Source organism: Entelurus aequoreus, linkage group LG19 (genome assembly GCF_033978785.1).
Source record: "Entelurus aequoreus isolate RoL-2023_Sb linkage group LG19, RoL_Eaeq_v1.1, whole genome shotgun sequence".
NCBI classification, from domain to species: Eukaryota; Metazoa; Chordata; class Actinopteri; order Syngnathiformes; family Syngnathidae; genus Entelurus; species Entelurus aequoreus.
This window is the reverse complement of record NC_084749.1, coordinates 14,844,184-14,864,714: the sequence shown is the minus strand read 5'-3', so window position 1 is coordinate 14,864,714 and position 20,531 is coordinate 14,844,184. Positions and strand designations below refer to the sequence as shown.

Sequence of the window (20,531 nt, the reverse complement as noted above, 5' to 3'; positions counted from 1 at the left end):
AATGAACTAACACCATAACCATAACCACCATGACTGTCAGGTTTAAACATCGATGACATCTATTAAAACAGACAAGAAGCAAATAATCAAACAGAGACCGAATTAAATGTGGCTCAGTGAGGAGAAACGTGAACATCTGTACCCCTGTACAGTGTCATTACGCTCTGCCAAAAGATTGCACGCCTCCTTCTTTTATTTGGACCTTCCCTGACCACATGGCAACAGCTGCTTCCAAAGGGACGGGGTCGTAAACAGCCATCGCCTTTGATTACAAAACAGTTCAAAAGAAAAGGTCGGTTCAAAAAAGATGTCGTAAAAGAGTTCAAAAAGAGGTTCGTAAAAGAGTTTGAAAAATAAGTTCGTAAAAGAGTTCAAAAAAGAGGATCGTAAAAGAGTTTAAAAAAGCGGTGCCTGGAGGGGAGTCTGGTCCTGCTTCCTCTTCGCTTTTGTAGTTTTTGGGTCAGACAATATCTTTCTGTTGATAACAATACATGAAAGAAACAAAAACCCCTTCATGTTGCTTCCCCCTCTACACAGTGGAGTTTTACAAGCCTTCTTCTTGGTAGGTTCAAAGACAGCTTTTGCTTCTCATCAGGAACTCATTGAAACACAAAGTTTTTGTGATAACTTAGATACAATTATTCCAACAATGACCAGAACTGTTTAATATGAGCGCTGAAGATATGCGTTCACACAACATTGCTACACAAATGACCTTGTCTAGTGTCATCTTCTTTCAGTCTTACAAATCCCCTATGTGTTCATGTTAAGTCACTTTCTTTAAAAAATCTTTTTAGGTCTCATCAATAAACATAAGAGTCTCCATGGCGACACACCAAGAGCTTCAGAGGTGTCCACATCATCCAGAGGGAGGAACCACAGCACGTCTGTCATTCATCCACACAACTTGAGGAGGAGCCCTTTAACGAACCAGAGCCACGGCAGCTGGAGGAAGACGTACTCTCTGAAAAACAAGAACCCTATTTCGACTGTCTCAACCTCCGTATCTCATAGTTCATTGCCATCGAGCCACGCGGTGGGAGAGACAAGTAGCGCATCCAAACCGTCTACTGCGTCATCGAAGACTGTGCAGGTAAAGAAAGTTGGACAAGCGGAAACTGGTCTCACTGGGATTAAGAACATCGCCAAAACGAAAAGGGTTACTTCTGGAAAAGTCCTGGCTGTGTCTCAGGCCCCTTCGGTCGCAAAATGTATTCAACCAGAAAGGCAGCAACAGAAGGGTTCTTCTGAAAGCCGCTCTCCAGCCAAAGACAACACCCTGACCGGTGTGCATGTCAAACCCCAGTTCTCTTTCCTTAACAGTAAAACCAATCAAACTCAGACCCAACATCTGGATGACAAAAAACAAACAGTCCAAAACAAAAGCTCATCAACTCAGTCTTCTTTTGCAAAGGTGCAAAAACAACCTTCACACCATCCCTTGTCACAGTCAAACCAGGCCAGAGGCAGGTTTTCAAAGTCCAAGTTTACTTGGGTTAAGAACCAAAGTGGTGGAGGTACGGAGCCTAGCACAAGTAGTTGTAGTCGTGCCGTTTCTTCACCCACGGGTAGAACTTTGGACTCCAAAGTTGCAACCCTGTCGTCCCCCGGCATCCGAAAAACCCCTGCCAAAAGGTTCACCCGGAAAGCCATTCCAACCATCCCAGCCCCCAGGACGTCCAAGTACCAATGGGTTTCATCAACCGCCAGGACCCAAGCTAAGACGTCTAGAAAATCGCTCTCTCCCAAATTGCCGACCAATACTCAGAGATTCCTGGAAATAGGAGAAACTCCGAAGAAAATAAAACCAGCCTCCAGTACCTCGACCAAATTGAAAAAGAGATATGCAACGTGTTCTCCCGTTTCTCCATTCAGTAGATATCGCTGGAAGGCTGGCGGCTCCGGAGCAGGATGGGACCACCGCAGATCTTCCTTTGTTTGGACGTCAGAAAAAATCAACAAGGGAGCAAAAAAGGGGCTGGTCTCTTCCGTGTTGCCTCAGTGTGCCGCCGTCCAATCATCTCCCAGTGCATTCAAGCTTCGCAGCAGGATGAAAATCATCAGGAGGTCTGATAACAGGTAAATAATATAATGCAAAAGTCTGTCGATACCAAAGTCTACGCCAAGCATGTTTGAGGGATTTTTTCCCTTTACTATTGGTCCTATTTTGTATATTCTGTTGAACCAGCGTCCTCTACAGTAGATATTTTATTTGGGTCTGTATTCGTTATGTCAGTTACAGGAGCGCTCTGCTGTTTTTAAGCACCTTCTGCATAAAAGCTAGTAAAGTCTCTAAAACCTAGTGTTTTTAGGAAGCTGCTGAAAAAATGTTTTTTGAACTGTACTTGTGGGCCACCAGTTGAATACCCAAAATGGTAAAAATAAGGGGGCCTAAAATGGAACCCTGAGGAACACTACTATTAATTTTTTCTTTTTCTTTATTTAACCAGGTAAAAACTAATTGAGATTTAAAAGAGTGACCTGGCCAAGAGGGCAGCAAAAAACTGGTTTCTTCAATACAATGACCAACAGACAGTAGCAGTCACACACCATAGTTAACAGCACACATTACTTACAACAAAACATAAAAATATGCAAAATAATTAGGGGTATCCGATAATGGCTTTTTGCCGATATCCGATATTCCGATATTGTCCAACTCTTTAATTACCGATACCAACCGATACCGATATCAACCGATATATACAGTCGTGGAATTAACACATTATTATGTCTAATTTGGACAACCAGGTATGGTGAAGATAAGGTACTTTTAAAAAAAAATTATAAAATAAGATGAATAAATAAATAAAAATTTCTTGAATAAAAAAGAAAGTAAAACAATATAAAAACAGTTACATAGAAACTAGTAATTAATGAAAATGAGTAACATTAACTGTTAAAGGTTAGTACTATTAGTGGACCAGCAGCACGCACAATCATGTGTGCTTACGGACTGTATCCCTGCAGACTGTATTGATATATATTGATATATAATGTAGGAACCAGAATATTAATAACAGAAAGAAACAACCCTTTTGTGTGAATGAGGAGGGAGGTTTTTTGGGTTGGTGCATTAATTGTAAGTGTATCTTGTGTTTTTTATGTTGATTTAATAAAAAAAAAAAACGAAAAAAAAAAAAACGAAAAAAAACCAACGATACCGATAATAAAAAAAAACGATACCGATAATTTCCGATATTACATTTTAACGCATTTATCATCCCTAAAAATAATGAAATGATTCAATAAAAACTATTTAAAAACAAGTACTGTGCCTATTAGAAACAGCTTCTCGATCTTTTAAATTTGCCTGAAAATCCCCCAAAGTGTTGAGTTCAGGTAGCCTCAGATCCCTTTGAAATTCATTTCATGGGCATGGAGCAGCAAATCTTAAAGACTTTTTTTTTTTTTTTACCAAGACTTGTGTTGGTTTTAGGAATTAACACACCAAGAATGTCTGTGATCGCAAACTGTAGCGACAGGAGTCTCTATACCCAAAAGAACATAAATAAGGCGGAACCAGACCAAGAAGTGATTTATAAATAAAATTCATCCGAGAAAATCTGCGAACTGACAAAGATGGACAGTTTGCCTTAGCACACAAAGTGAAATGGTGGGCAAGGTTGCCACAACCAGTAATAAAACATAAGGCACAATATTATACAGTATCCATCCATCCATCCATTTTCTACCGCTTGTCCCTTAGTGGCCTAGTGGTTAGAGTGTCCGTCCTGAGATCGTTAGGTTGTGAGTTCAAACCCCGGCCGAGTCATACCAAAGACTATAAAAATGGGACCCATTACCTCCCTGCTTGAATTGGGGGTTAAATCACCAAAAATGATTCCCGGGCGCGGCCACCGCTGCTGCTCACTGCTCCCCTCACCTCCCAGGGGGTGATCAAGGGTGATGGGTCAAACGCAGAGAATAATTTTGCCACGCCTAGTGTGTGTGTGACAATCATTGGTACTTTAACTTTAACTTTAACTTTTGGGGTCGCGGGGGGTGCTGGAGCCTATCTCAGCTGCATTCGGGCGGAAGGCGGTGTACACCCTGGACAAGTCGCCAACACAGATAGACAACATTCACACTCACATTCACACACCAGGGCCAATTTAGTGTTGCCAGTTTTTTCAAATAAGTGTCGGGTGCATTCATAAAAAGCAAATCTCCATAATCTAGCAAAGGCATAAAAGTGGTCAAGCGTTTCCTAACTTGTAAGGAAAAACCCAGTTTAATTTTAAGTTTAGTTAAGTTGTTCTACGTGCGATTTAAAAGACTAGCGTAATGAATCAATAAAGTACTATCCATCTGTCTAATCATACTATATTATATAACAAAGATTAACAAATGTCGGACTGCATCTGAAGTAAACAAACATTCTTAGTTACATAAATCAATAAATATATGGTTTATTTATTGTTTATTTATTTATGTATTCATTGTTCTGTTACAAACAGAGAAAAAGGGATAAAACATGGGTTAAAATTAAAACGGCTATGACAGTAAAAGGGGTAGGGTTAAATAAGCTCTGCTTCTTCCTACTCTTTTTCTGGACGTGCTGTAATGAAACAACTGGAAATATGTGATGCATTACACTGTATCGTATGCATGTTTGAAATAAACTGAAATTGGAAAGAAAACTGCTCTCCTCTCCACTTTAAATAGCCAAAATATAGGACAATCTATGACTATTATCATTTATCACTATCTTGTAATTTGCTTTTCGTTTTTAATGTGTGTTTTTTTTTAAATCAGTGTACATACAACTTTGTATTTAGTGACAATGCACAATCCTCCCTTCCTCTTGCACACCATTGTGCCTCGTCTTAGGCCTTGTCTTATGCTCTATGTATTGTGTTTTAGGATGCTGCTCGCTTCCGTAAATATGCACTTCATTGGAGGAAAACAAAAGTAAATGAATAGAAATAACAAGTTAGTTTAATAAAAGAATATGGAAGTGTCCTTAAATTACTTCTGTTCTCATCTGGTGTCCATAGAAAATTCAAGGAAATTAAGTTAAATTAACTTGATCTTCAATGTTATTGTAATTATTATGCATATAATAATATATACTGGTAATTCGATTTTATGTGTATATACATATACACTGATTATATATCTAATTTTATATATTATAATCAAATATTTAATTAATTTATATGTAGTGCAAAGAATGCTTACAAATGAATGCAATATTAGTCATTTCTGCTGTTCTCTCTGTCTTCTTCTCAAGTGGAAGTCCGTCGGTGAAGGGTGGCGTCCCATCGGGTGTCAAATACTCACCACGGGGTCGCATGCACAGCGCGACACGGTTTCCAACGGGGGCTCGAAGGACACCCACCAGGGAGTTTGTGTCTTTTGGTCGGCACAAGTTAAGACGAGTCTCCCCCAGCCTATTGAGAACAAGTAAGTGATGCATTCATTGAATAAAACACGTGGTTATGTTTACAGCTGTGCTGTGGCACAAACACGCATGTGCAGCTAACTGGAGTGTGATTACATTTAATTTACAAAAGGTAAACATGGTAGGCTATAGGATACTAGGAGAAAGCAGCTACACAACAGCTAAGCACACAATAGCACACAAGCTAGACATAAGTTATAAATGTCCTGATGTAAACAATATTGCAGGCTAAAACTTAACTGCGTCATGTGCTTAAAGGTTTGCAACATTTACTTGGATTTAACTTTCCATTGTGTCGCCAAAAACAATTACCACTCCACTTCAACTTGAGCGCGGGTCATTCCAGACAGTTAACAATAAATAAGTTAGTGTTTTGTATACATTCTGTTGTTCTCTGTTTGAGTTGTTTTACCTGATCAAGCATTTTCTAACATTCCACACAACAAAATAATGTAAGTACCGTATTTTTCGACCTATCGAGGGCACCGGAATATAAGCCGTACCCACTGAATTTTAGAGGAAAAAATATTTTTCCATATATTGGCCACACAGGACTATAAACCACATATACTGTATATAGGTTGTGCAATTAGTTATTTACACAGAAATATTCTGTAAATGTTTATTTACATACCTAAATTGTTTCCAAACGGCGTCTGTAACACGGCAGTAAAACAGCTGATCGAACAAAACAGAAGTCATGGTCATGGACCCACTGGCTGTGGAAGCTAGCTCTCCAATCAGCTAAACAGACTCAATAACTCCACCTTGTCGTCTTGGTGAATTTATTAAGGAATTTGTGAAACTGAAACAATACAAAAAGAATGCCATTACTGTATCAGTTAATAATACTAACACACTTGGAAATGTGTTGGCATATTAGCTCATGCTAACGACACTACGATTAGAGATGTCCGATAATATCGGACTGCCGATATTATCGGCCGATAAATGCTTTAAAATGTAATATCGGAAATTATCGGTATCGGTTTCAAAAAGTAAAATTTATAGGGAGAAGTACAGAGCGCCAATAAACCTTAAAGGCACTGCCTTTGCATGCTGGCCCAATCACATGATATCTACGGCTTTTCACACACACAAGTGAATGCAATGCATACTTGATCAACAGCCATACAGGTCACACTGAGGGTGACGTATAAACAACTTTAACACTGTTACAAATATGTGCCACACTGTGAACCCACACCAAACAAGAATGACAAACACATTTTGGGAGAACATCCGCACCGTAACACAACATAAACACAACCGAACAAATACCCAGAACCCCTTGGAGCACTAACTCTTCCGGGACGCTACAATATACACCCCCGCTACCCCCTACCCCAATAAACCTGCCCCACCCCCCCAACCCCGCCCACCTCAACTTCCTCATGCTCTCTCAGGGAGAGCATGTCCCAAATTCCAAGCTGCTGTTTTGAGGCATGTTAAAAAAAACAATGCACTTCGTGACTTCAATAATAAATATGGCAGTGCCATGTTGGCATTTTTTTCCATAACTTGAGTTGATTTATTTTGGAAAACCTTGTTACATTGTTTAGTGCATCCAGCGGGGCATCACAACAAAATTAGGCATAATAATGTGTTAATTCCACTACTGTATATATCGGTATAGGTTGATATCGGAATCGGTAATTAAGAGTTGGACAATATCGGAATATCGGATATCAGCAAAAAAGCCCTTATCGGACATCTCTAATTACGATAACTTTTCTACTACAAAGGGGCCCAGGGCCCACTCGAATAGTAACCCTCAATTTGTAATCTTACTCTTGAATTTAATCGTATTCAATAATTATATCTAACCTAGTTAAAGTTTACCAGGATAACGAGTATGCAGAGCTAAAATAAATTATTTCAAACTAAATTAATGATAAATAATAATAATACATCTATCCATCCATCCATTTTCTACCGCTTATCCCTTTCGGGGTCGCGTGGGGTGCTGGAGCCTATCTCAGCTACAATCTTATGTTTCTTAAATAAACTGTCAATACATTTTCAATTCAAATGAAAATACAGCTTTACCACTTTAGTCATAATTGTTTAACTCTATGACTTTACTCCAGACTTCTTCTGTTTGTTTGATATTGTCTTTACTACCACAAGTGGTGGAAAAGTGTGTTACAACTGAGTACAGATACCATACCATACCAACTTTATTTATAAAGCCCTTTAAATGCAGCCCACAGCTGAAAAACAGATGTTTTTTGGTGGTCCTCTAGGGGGCGCTCGCCGCCTAACAATAGGCCCGGGCCCTATGGTTAAGAACCCCTGTTTTATAGTATTTTTATTTGGCAATAGGCTTAATGTATATAGCTTGCTTCACTCTTTTGTTGTCTTATTTACAGCATTTCCAACCTTTTAAATTGAAATTTAAACCTGGTTTATTTTCCTTGGTTTTTTTTTATCTACCTGTTTTTATTGCGGCTTACGAATGCAACATAATTTCGTTCCACAGTGCGTCGCTGATGTCAAATGTCTGAATGGGAATAATGTATCTGAAAATAAAACATCATTTTCCAGAGCTGCTGAGCTATATTCAGTTACATCAAAGGCAAAAATAATTATTTTCAGAATGACTAATTATGCTCCAGAAAATCAGTTTTTTCAAGGAGTGTTCCGTCAGTTGCATGCTGTGTTTGTCGTCTACTAGGAGTTTTTAAATCCATAAATGAGTAGTAAAACATGGAAATAAATGTATTTGGGGATATGAATATGTCTTTTTCAAACACAATACCTGAGTTTGGGCAACATAAACTGAGCTATGACAGCTTTGTCCAGTAGATGGCAGCACGCCCTGCTTTGAGGAGAGCTGCTTAAAGGCTCCAAGGGGGAAGATGAGGGAGGTTAATTGATTGCCCAATTCAGCCATGATGGTGAACAAGTGCAGATAGCGGGTAATTTTCACAGGCAGGCAGTCCGAGCCGCTGCTATCAAGCCTTGGCACTGCTCTCCCTCCAGTAGATAAAAAGGAGCTAATGCATAATTATCATTTTGCAAATTGGATTGTTTTAACGAACTGGAGAATATAGGCTTAACCTGATTGAAAGCAATCATTGTTTTTACAGTCCCCCCCCCCGCCCGTCTTCTTTTCCCCGCCAACCCTCTGGTCAATCTGTGTGTACCCTCCATGCCACACGCCCATCTTGGCATAATTGTCCACAGTCATTGGAGTCGGGAAACATTAGAAAAGCCATCACAATTAACATTAAGCTTTATTTCTTCCTATGGTCTTTGTGTCTTATCTGTCTGCTACTCCTTCTGATGATTGGATCCAACTTTGCCCTCCTTCAGTCTTCTCTCTCTTCCCAGTGATGATTCCGACTTTTATCATGTGTGCAACCTAAATAGCCCACAGTGGAAACACATACATCTCTAATTAAAGAGGGGCATTTGGAATTTAAGAGGGAGAAAAAGTGGTGCGGTGATGGGGAAAGCGTCTTGTTGCTGTCCGTGATAAGAGCGGCTAATAAAGAGCAAATTGAATTACTAATGATGGGGAGCAGAGTCCCTATAGATGAGCCCATTACCCTCACCCTGATGACCCATCACATGCATGGCAGTACAATTTCAGACAATGTGTCTTTATTTATCTTTCCCTAATGCTGGCCTCTTTTCTCTCCCAATACTTGTTTTCTGAGATGCTTTGTTATCTGCTATTTTATAAGAGAATACGGGAGCTATGCCATAAGTCACGATTCAGTACGTACTTTGATTTTAAGGTAACAGTTCTGTTCAGTTTGAGTAGAGTCAAGGAATAAAATGCAAAACAAAAAAACGGATTTGAGTTTGTGTAACAATACACTGAAAACTGTTGGCAAGGAATTATCCGATAATTAAAATTAATGCGGCGAGTCAGTGTAAATCGGTCAAATTACACTCTGACTTATGATTAGAAAATGGGCATCTTTCACATTTGAATTGATACAGCACCTGGGAATTGATACCGATAGCAATTTTCAGTACTTTTGTTTGTGCATGTGGTAATAAATTATATTGTTGCATAATTAAATCTATTTTATTTATTTATTTAACATTTAAAACAGAGGTGTGCTGTCCAGTTATCTTGTTTTCTAACACTTCTGTGTCTCATTTGCAAGTACTGTACTACAGTGTAGACTTTGCTTGGAGTTGCAATTCCAAGCCGGGGTGTCAAACTAATTCTAGTTTAGGGGCCGCATGGAGGAAAATCATGGCATTAAAACTTGTCTTACTTTGGCCAAAAATAGAACAAAAACATTCTGAAAAATACACATTACAAATAATCCTCTTGGCAAAAAACTTAGTTCTGAGGAACTACAATTGGTGCAGTTTCAAAAACACCATGAAAAACACAATGAAGTTAGACTTTGTCTCAATGTTTTTACAAAGTCATTAAACTTTAAGCATTTTCTTGTTCAGCATTCTCATGTTGGCAGTTCACCCTTAAAGACGTGTTTGGAAAAGCAACCGTGTGTTTCCTCAAACCGTCGCCTTGGTGACATCCACAACTGCCACAACACTTTAATTTCATTCAGATATTACAATTATAATATAAACAAAACAATGATCAAAATGACATCATAGTCGAAATCAAGGTAACGTAACTACAAGCTTAACCAATGTGAAGTTGGTAGAGTCAAGCATGAAATAAAATAGAAAAAAACACAACAAATGTAGAAACACACATTTTTACAATGGAGTTCAGGGTGCACATCGTGCATTCAACCAATTGCGAGCGCTGCATGGAACTCTTACTAAAAAGATGATGGTCAAGTTGACCTAAGTCTTTACATCTTACCATTTCGTTATTTTATCTGTTGAGTGGATAATTTACAATAAAAGAAGGTATTGTGCGTCGACACTGCTGCCATCAGCAGTGTCAGCAATGTTGCTTATCCTTCATAATCCTTATGTGGGACAAGAACACGTATGTTTTTCTCTTTTTTGTGTATTGTAAAATACGGCTCGTACTAGACGGCTAACAATGTAGCTAATGGGAGTCATAAAAACCTCTAAAAAATAAATAAATAACATCCAAAAACCGCAATACTCGATTTACATGTTTAGTTTAGTTCAGTTTTTATTTGAAGGTACAATGCACAGAGACATTAAGCTCAAAGACAGATATGTTTTGCACCAGATTATAGCTAAACAGCTAATTTCCATCTGTAGTGCCTGGTTACTTGAATTAGAAATATACAATAACATGCAATAAAATTATAACAATACAATTACAGTATAGCTTGTAATCAACTTAAGAACAGTCATTAAATGCCCTGTCATTGACACATACTTGTACATTACAACCACACCTTTCATTTACATAATCACACAGACAATACATGCTCACGGCCACATCTGTCATCATTTGTAAAAAAAACAACAATAATGATTTCAACGTGACCTGCATATTAACCAAGTATTAGCGATATTGTTATCATAAGAGCTAACGCAGAGGAACTACTTTTAGTGGCGCCTTGATCACAAAGCGCTAAATGAGCCAGTGAGTTGCTGCATCACCTCTGAATTGGTAAAAGTTAATGGTAGATTATATATAATGCATCTAACCTGTATAGTAAAAGGTTGTTGCCCAAAGCAATAGATTCACCATGTGGACAAGTGAAGTCATGTCTTGAAAGACCTACCAGATACTAGATTTTAGACATTAATGAAACAGTTGTTCACTAAAGAAGTGTTTCCATTTAAAACGTGATATTTGAACCAACACAATATTGACAATGTTTGACATTTATTCATTTGTTTTGCGTTATCTGAGGCTAGGTAGTCACATGGCAGAGTTTAAAGCTCGTGGAGTTGAGTTGAGGGTGGTATGCATGTGTTGAAATGTGCAATTGACACCATTGGCTGTAGAAATCTGAGCCCGATATTACTGTGACTCCTTCCCCGTTAAGGAGGTAAATGTTTTCTTGGTGTCCAGAGAAGCAGCACATGTGCTTTGCTGTCTGAATAAATCAGAAACCTAACGGGACAAGTCCTGCTAATTATTTGGGAACACATGGCAGTACAAGCTGGTGTCATGTTTTGATAAGGGGCTTGTTGCCATCTGTAGGTTTACAGTACATTTTCATGGCGTTCTTATATTTTTTTCAATGTTTGTCTTCCTCGGCTTGGTCTATATGTCAGAGGTAATTTAGTTGAATTGCTGTGTTTTACTATTATATTTTGAATGTTTCTTAGGTTTGGTTGAAAGAACCATTAGTGTTTCTCATATTTCATTATTATAAAGATTATTACTTTTAGAAATTAAGTTGCACGGTAAGTTGTACCGCAAATACCGGACTATAAACCGCTAGGCGCTGCTTTCATGGATTCTTCTTCACTGACCGCCGGCTATAATGTAAATACTTTAGTTTAAAAACAAAAACAAGCAAGCACACTAACAAGGTGTGTTATTGTTTGTGCTATGGCGCTATCTTTTGGATGGGTTCGCTCACTGCAGGTGCTGCAGTGGCTGCATTGCCCTGTTTAAACTGAACTATGAACCTACTGGAAATACAGGTGACTATCGGTCTTCTAGATGGATAGATATGTCTTTATTGTCATTGCACAAGTACAACGAAACTCCTAAGGGGGCCCAGTCTGGAGTGGGAAAAAAACCTCCATAGCAAAGCACATATACATATTACAACGTACATCTCGAGATATCTAGCAACAGAGGGAAGGGAGTGCGGGGTCATGGTGGTAGGCCGCAGCTCTCAGGCGCTGACCATCCTTTCATCACCCCTATGGGATTTGCGTCGAGGGCGTTGGGTTGGGTGGGGGTGGGGTATGTATGTGTGGCGTGTATTTTTTTGGATGCATGTTTGTGTGTAAGCCTGCAGTGTGTCTCTGTTCCGCGGCCTTGATCTTGTGCAGTCGCTAGTCCAAAGTCAACAACAACAGGTGTGTGTCCATGAGAGACAAGAAGGGAGTTTGTGTCTTCGCTGCACTGTCCTTTGGGAGAGTCTCGAAGCCAGGGAAACAATCCAAGTTGGAATGTTTTGTATGCGAGTTAAAATAAAACTAGCTTTTCACTCTAAATTGTCTATGACTGACTCTAGCCGTATGGATTCTTCATTCATCACTCCAAGCAGCGCTTGTGGGTTTTACAGTATAACTAAAACAATTTTTACCGACTAAACCGTCCCATGTGTGAGGTCTGTAAGAGTGTTTTCATGCATATTTGTACGTGCTATTGTAACGTAATGAAGCTAGCGTTGTTAGCATTAGTTACTATGCTAACACGTTTACGAGTGTCTTTGTTAGTATTATTAATGGCATTCTTTTTGTATTGTTTCAGTTTTTTTAAATTCACCAAAATGTCTCTGTGGATTTATTGAGTCTGTTTAGTTGATTGGAGACCTAGCTTCCACAGCTAGTGGGTCTATGACGATGGATTCTGTTTTGTTTGATCAGCCGTTTTACAGCCGTGTTACAGGCACAGTTTGGAAACAATTAGGGTATGTAAATAAACATTTACACAATCTTTCTGTGTAAATAACTCCTTTCACAACGTATATATTTGCGGCTTATAGTGGTGGACCGTGTGTTTTCCACCTAGGCCTTCAGTTCCTACTTAGTCCGACTTCAATAACAACCTCTCAAAATACCATCATTTATGTGACCACATGACCATGGCTGGCGCATTACTGGCCGTTGATCCACCTCAATAGTGTACAAACGGGCTATTGTTCGCCGCATTTAAAACTCAATTAACCCGCATCAGCAACTAAAACATATCTTACGTGGTGATGTCAAAATTAAAATAATTGTAAAAAAATAAAATAAAGAAATAAAATATTTATACTCACAATTTGTAGAACCCATCTGAGGTCGCAGAAGCCAGTGGTACCACTCGTAGTTGGTTGATTTGAGTGAAAGTGGCGGGCAAGCCTAGCTCGCTTCCGGGATCAGCCGACCTCGTCTCACAAGATCTAGCCACATCCTTCTTAAAAATGGCCTTGCAAATATATATCTGCCACCTAATCAACATTTTGCTCTCCTTCTTTGTGGGTTAAAAAAGTGAGTACTGGTGATTTCTCTGCTAGCCAGGTATGGCTCCGGTGCCACTTTCTGTTTTCGTAAATCACAACTTGTGATTGGATACAAGAAAATAAATATTTGACTTTCAGTGTTCATTTATTTACACACATACACACATAACACTCTACTCATTGTTGTATTTGAAAGTACAATGCTTTGCAGCCAGTAGCACAGCCTTTGAAGGAGCATAGGTATGGGCAGTGTAATATTCTGGGTTGGAGTCAATAACCAGGCGAGGTGATGAAGTTACGTCTCTTTACTTCATACTTCAGAACCGACTCCCACACTTGCCGTCAGGGTGCGCAATACAACGTAAACCGTTGGCCAACCAAAAAGTAACCACAGAACACTAGTGTTCTGTGGTTACTTTTTGGTTGGCCAAGCGGACGTGACGACAGGCTGTCCTCACTCAGGTCCGCACGGACCTGGAAGGGGCGTGCCTTAAGTCCGGCTGGAAATCGGGAGAAATTCGGGAGAATGGTTGTCCCGGGAGATTTTCGGGAGAGGCAATGAAATTCGGGAGTCTCCTGGAAAATTCGGGAGGGTTGGCAAGTATGTTCTGAAGGCAGATTTAGTACAGCATGGCAACATAAGATAGCTGAATTCTAATTGGATAAAAACTCTTAACTTAAAAACAACAGCACTTGAAGGGTTTGAAGAGAATATGAATATTTTTACATATTTAGGGAAAGTAGATCAGGCCAGCAGAGAAGGCCTTGATGGCCCTGGCGGCCCACCACTGGCGGCTTATAGTCCATTGCGGTTTATATATGGAAATATATTTTTTTCTTAAACATTTTTAGTGGATGTGGCTTATATCAACAATGCGCTCTACAGTCCGTAAAATACGCTACAATTATTGCATTACATTATGCGGTATGTTTTTTTAATTTTTGATTGGTTTATGAGCTACTCTGTAAATCGTTAGTCTTTTCAGTTGGCCAACCAGCCTGCAACTTTTGCTTTACCTTCGAACATATGACAGTAACTGTAATCCTCATACCCTCATCAACGTGTCTGCTCACAATGACGTCTTGTCATAGTCATCACTGGCAAGTTTACTGCTTACGTAGGTAGATGAGCAAAGACCAGAATACCGCCTGGCATGTTAAATACATTTTCCCATCACGCACACACACACACACACACACACACACACACACACACACACACACACACACACACACACACACACACACACACACACACACACACACACACACACACACATTTCACGATGTATTGGTAAAGCAAGGATTGTATGACCAAAAGGGCTTTGGGGGGGTAATGAGGAGGTGGTCCCCCAATTTGTCATTATGGCAGAGGCTGGGTTACGTGTATGCTGGTCATGACAACTGTTGATGTGAGCTTTGTAACTTAAGGACGTGTACTGGTTAATATTACAATAACTGAAGTGGGTACACTGATAAACATTTGAAGAGCGTTATCAAGTAAAGGGGATAATACGTGTGAGGCAGGGTGATCAGCAGGATAGAGTGGGATCTTGGCATTCCAGTTTAATTGTTTCGATGACGTAGCTCATACCTTGAAAAACTTGTATTGCGAAACGGCTTTGCTCATTGAAATTAATTGAAATCTATTTAATAAAGAAATATTGTATGAAAAACAATACAATAGAATGCACTTCAAACAACTACAGTAGTTTTATGATGTAATGTAATAATAATGTCCAGCATTTGCCTTGGAGAGCGGACTTCTACGGTATCCCCTTCAAGCTACTTCTTAGTCAAACACACCATCCGCAGTTTCCTCATATTTTATTGGATAAATAAATAAATTAATCAAAATGTATTCATATTAGAGATGTCCGCTATCTGCCGATAAATGCTTTAAAATGTAACATTGGAAATTATCGGTATCGGTTTCAACCTCCCGATTTTCCCGGGAGACTCCCAAATTTCAGTGCCCCTCCCGAAAATCTCCCGGGGCAACCATTCTCCCGAATTTTTCCCGATTTCCACCCGGACAGCATTATTGGGGGCGTGACTTAAAAGCACTGCCTTTAGCGTCCTCTACAACCTGTCGTCACGTCCGCTTTTCCTCCATACAAACAGCGTGCCGGCCAAGTCACATAATATATGCGGCTTTTACACACACACATAAGTGAATGCACTGCATACTTAATCAACTGCCATACAGGTCACACTGAGGGTAGCCGTATAAGCAACTTTAACACTGTTACAAATATGCGCCACACTGTGAACCCACACCAAACAAGAATGACAAACACATTTCGGGAGAACATCCGCACCGTAACACAACATAAACACAACAGAACAAATACCCAGAACCCCTTGCAGCACTAACTCTTCCAGGACGCTATAATATACACCCTCAGCTTTGATTGATTGATTGAGACTTTTATTAGTAGATTGCACAGTACAGTACATATTCCGTACAATTGACCACTAAATGGTAACACCCGAATACGTTTTTCAACTTATTCAAGTCGGGGTCCACGTTAATCAATTTATGGTAAAGTTACATTGTTTAATGCATCCAGCGGGGCATCACAACAAAATTAGGCATGATAATGTGTTAATTCCACGACTGTATATATCGGTATCGGTTGATATCGGAATCGGTAATTAAGAGTTGGACAATATCGGAATATCGGCAAAAAAGCCATTATCGGACATCTCTAATTCATATAGCCCTTAATCACACGTGCCTCAAAGGGCTTTACAAACTCACAACATTCCCCTAAATCTAAATCCACATCCGGGCAAGGAATAACTCAAAAAACCCCAACTGGGGAAAGAGAAGGGACCGCAGATGTAGGGACTCCCCTTCCAGGGTGATCAGCTGCAATGGATGTCGAGTGGGTATAATTATTGAATTGTTACATTATTAGATAATGTGGGACTCCAGTCCGTCGGGAAGTCTACAGATAATCATAGGGGGATTTTCTTCCGGGCCTCAGACAGGTCAGCCCACAGCTGTGTGCTGAAGAGTGGTTCCCCCAGGGTCACAATTCGGGTCAGCTAGCACTTCATCCTGACTGGTTCCTCTCCAGAAATGATCTGTGGCCACCTGGTATCGTCTCCCGGCAGGAGACAGAGGACATAGCAGAAAAGCGGCAAATCAAGTGGTCTAAAAAAGGGTCTATCTAAAAGCTAAAGAATATAAATGAGTTTTAAGGCGGGACTTGAATGCTACGACTGAGAAAGAATCTCTAAATGTTGCCAGAGTCCCGGAGCCTGAATAGAAAACGCCCGAGAGCCTGCAGACTTTTTGGACTCTCGGAGTCACGTTTTTGGAACACAGATTTCGTAGCGGAACATATGGCACACTACAATGAGCAAGATAAGATGCTGCTAGACCCTTTAGTATCTTGTAAGTAAATATCAAAATCTTAAAGTTGCGCTCCGTTAAGCGTCCGCCATTTAGATATTACAGTATTTCAACGTCCGTGGTGTTATTACCGCCTTCTGCTTCAGTATGGTGCAGACTAGCAGTGCTGCACTCAAATAGCTTGTTATGATTTTTTCTGACTTCTTTCTTTAATTCAATAAATACCATCCACTTCTTCCCAGCACTGTCCTTTACGCTCGCTTTCTTTGTTTACATTGTTGGAAAATCTAAGTTATGTTGTCATTCCTCCAGTTCATTGTATTCTCAGGGCATTCAATTGATCACAACTGGACTGTTTGGTTAGCTATAAGCCATTACTAGCGAGTAAAACACTGGTTGAATCTTTCGGGTGTTAACTGTGGCGTTCACTATGCCAATTAGTGGTGGGCAGGTGAAGTAATTTATGCAAAAACCCTTGTTTATCAGAATCAGAAATACTTTATTAATCCCTGAGGGGAAATTAAAATTTTCTGCACAATCCCATTCAAGATCAGACAAACATTACAGGGAGAAAGAACAGGATCGCTGACGGGTCTGCCAACTTCCGATTTACTTCTATGATTTACTTACTTTGAAATGGCCTGCATATCTACCTGTATTAAAAGTGTATATTTTTTTAGTGTAATGTATTCTAATTTATTGAGGTGATCGGTCTTGATGAATCTGGAAATTTTTGTTATATAATATTTATTTGTTATTTGTAGAGATGTCCGATAATGGCTTTTTTGCCGATATCCGATATTCTGATATTGTCCAACTCTTAATTACCGATTCCAATATCAACTTTTACCGATATATACAGTCGTGGAATTAACAAATTATTATGCCTAATTTTGTTGTGATGCCCCGCTGGATGCATTAAAGAATGTAACAAGGTTTTTTTCCAAATTAAATCAACTCAAGTTATGGAAAAAAAAATGCCAACATGGCACTGCCATATTTATTATTGAAGTCACATTTTTAATATGCCTCAAAACAGCAGCTTGGAATTTGGGACATGCTCTCCCTGAGAGAGCATGAGGAGGTTGAGGTGGGCGGGGTTGGGGGGGCGGGTTGAGGTGTGTGTGTGTGTGTGGGGGGGGGGGGGGTTAGGGGGTAGCGGGGGGTGTATATTGTAGCGTCCCGGAAGAGTTAGTGCTGCAAGGGGTTCTGGGTATTTGTTCTGTTGTGTTTATGTTGTGTTACGGTGCGGATGTTCTCCCGAAATGTGTTTGTCATTCTTGTTTGGTGTGAGTTCACATTGTGGCGCATATTTGTAACAGTGTTAAAGTTGTTTATACGGCCACCATCAGTGTGACCTGTATGGCTGTTGACCAAGTATGCGTTGCATTCACTTGTGTGTGTGAAAAGCCGTAGATATTATGTGATTGGGCCGGCACGACAAGGCAGTGCCATTTAAGGTTTATTGGCGCTCTGTACTTCTCCCTACGTCCATGTACCACAGCGGCGTTTTAAAAAATCATACATTTTACTTTTTGAAACCGATGCCGATAATTTCCGATATTAAATTTTAAAGCATTTATCAGCCGATTATATCGGCAGTCCGATATTATCGGACATCCCTAGTTATTTTTAATATACTCTTAGTTAAGGGACTTTACGTCATAGTTTAACTTTTGAATTGAATTGCTGAAATAAAAAAAATATAACCTTTCCTGCAATAGTGCAATTTTTTTTAGCTCTGCATGTAGTCCACAAACATAGATAAATATTTGTTTTCTTGAGACAGAAAGAAGAAAAACCTCTCTTTTTATCCTTTTTCATAAACATTATAAACTTAGCTTTCATTGTTTTCCCAAGCAAGAGGCAGCCTCTTTTGATGGCAGCACGTCAAGAAAAGGAAAGTGAAAAATGACGAGCCTAAGCTGGTATCTTTGAACATGTGAAAGGATCTGCTCTTATTAAATGGACAGTGATAACACAGCAGTGTAGTGGTCTCATTATTGAGACTGCCTCCTCCCAATAAGTCTCCTTTTTATTACTGTTTCATTTAGTTATTACTTTGTTTATTACTATCATAAGTTGCCACATACAGTAAAACACACATTGAGGTCGTAGGAACTGAACCCGTTCACGGACCTGTACTCTAATTACCCCCCTTCCTTCCCCCCCAAAACAAACAAACAAAAAACCAAACAAACCATCCATTCAGTTTCTTCAGTTCTCAACCGGGTCACATGGGGGCAGCATTCTCAGGTGAGAAGCCCAGACTTCCGGTCTCCAGCCACCACCTCCAGTTCCACGGGGGGACACCAACGCGTTTCCCGTGCCAGCTGTGAGAAATAATCCCTCTAGCGTGTCCCAGGCTGAGCATGCTGGGTACACCTCACCAGGGAGGCGTGCGGGAGGCATCAGATGCCTGAGCCACCTCACCGGTTCCTCTCCGATGTGAAGTGGCAGCACTACTATGAGCTGTTCCAGAGAACTGAGCTCCTCGCTATTTCGATTTTGTCATTTCAGTCACTACCCAAAGCTTGTGACTATAGGTGAGGGTTGAAACGCAGATGGACCAGTAAATTGAGTGCACTGCCTTCTGGCTCAGCTGTGTCTTCACCATGTCAGTTCGGCACAAAATTAGAAATTCATGCCTCAATTCTTAGGGTTTCACCTTATAACCACTTGGTTTCCAGAAATGTTTTCCTTCTTTATGAACATCAAAACATTGTAACTTTTTCTCCAAGGCTCTTCAGTGTGCCTTCAGCCATGATTGACATGATCTCAATGCTCTCACTTTCCCACATGTCAGTGACCTCTCAGCTGCCGGATAGACTCTTTAGTGTCTCTCTTATTTAGCATGTGGGGATCATTATCTCTACTCTAGCTGCCAACATTTCCAAATGATTGATCTTTAATAGAAATGATGGCTACTTTTGTGGCCCGATACAGCACATACTTTGTTGTCACAACTTTTTTAACTTGCAGTATAAGCATAATATTAGAATATCAAAATGTATAATTGCAGATGTGTTCCCAAAGATATATTCTATAACAGTGGTTCTTAACCTTGTTGGAGATACCGAACCCCACCGGTTTTATATGCGCATTCACCAGACCCTTCTTTCAAATTCAAGACAAAGTTATGTTTTTTTACTGGTGTACAAAATGAACCGTGCATCAACATCCCCTTGTTCAAAGAACAAAACCAACACAGTGCATTGCATGAACTCGCAACAAATTACACACATGCAAATCAGTCTGACTTCTGCTGTTGCCGTATCCATAAAGCCAATAGGGAGAAGTTTTTATTTACACGATGAGTCGGGTGTGTCTTGACCTCCGCGGCGGAGGCTCCGTCGAACCCCTGAGGCTGACTCACCGAACCCCTAGGGTTTGATTGAACCCAGGTTAAGAACCACTGTTCTATAAGGAACATTTACAGTGGGGAAGAGAAGTATTTGATCCCTTGCTTTTTTTCTAAGTTTGCACCCTTGCAAACAGTCCAAGTAGGTAGTTTTATTGGAACAGAGACAATATGTAAAATCAAATCCTGTAAAAATAACATTAAATACATGCTATGAATTCATTTGTATTTGATTACTTTTTTTAACATTATAAATGTAACAATTCAATAACTGTACCCACTTGGGCATCCATTGCAGCCGGTCACCCAGGAGCAGGGTCCACACATCTGCGGCCCCTTCCCAAGGATTATTCTTTTTCCCAGCGCGGGCTTTTGGATTTTTTCTTTGTCCGGATATAG

The 20,531-nt window shown here is 39.9% G+C and overlaps 1 protein-coding gene across 2 annotated transcripts in view; it reads left to right on the top strand.

Annotated features, from left to right (window-relative positions):
- zc3h3 (zinc finger CCCH-type containing 3) overlaps nucleotides 1-20,531 on the top strand; it is a 93,136-nt gene that overhangs the window by 6,391 nt on the left and 66,214 nt on the right. For both annotated transcript variants that reach the window (XM_062027968.1, XM_062027967.1), the window contains exons 2-3: nucleotides 798-2,079; nucleotides 5,237-5,409. In XM_062027968.1, the coding sequence (XP_061883952.1) occupies nucleotides 798-2,079; nucleotides 5,237-5,409 (1,455 nt within the window). The remainder of the gene's footprint in view (nucleotides 1-797; nucleotides 2,080-5,236; nucleotides 5,410-20,531) is intronic.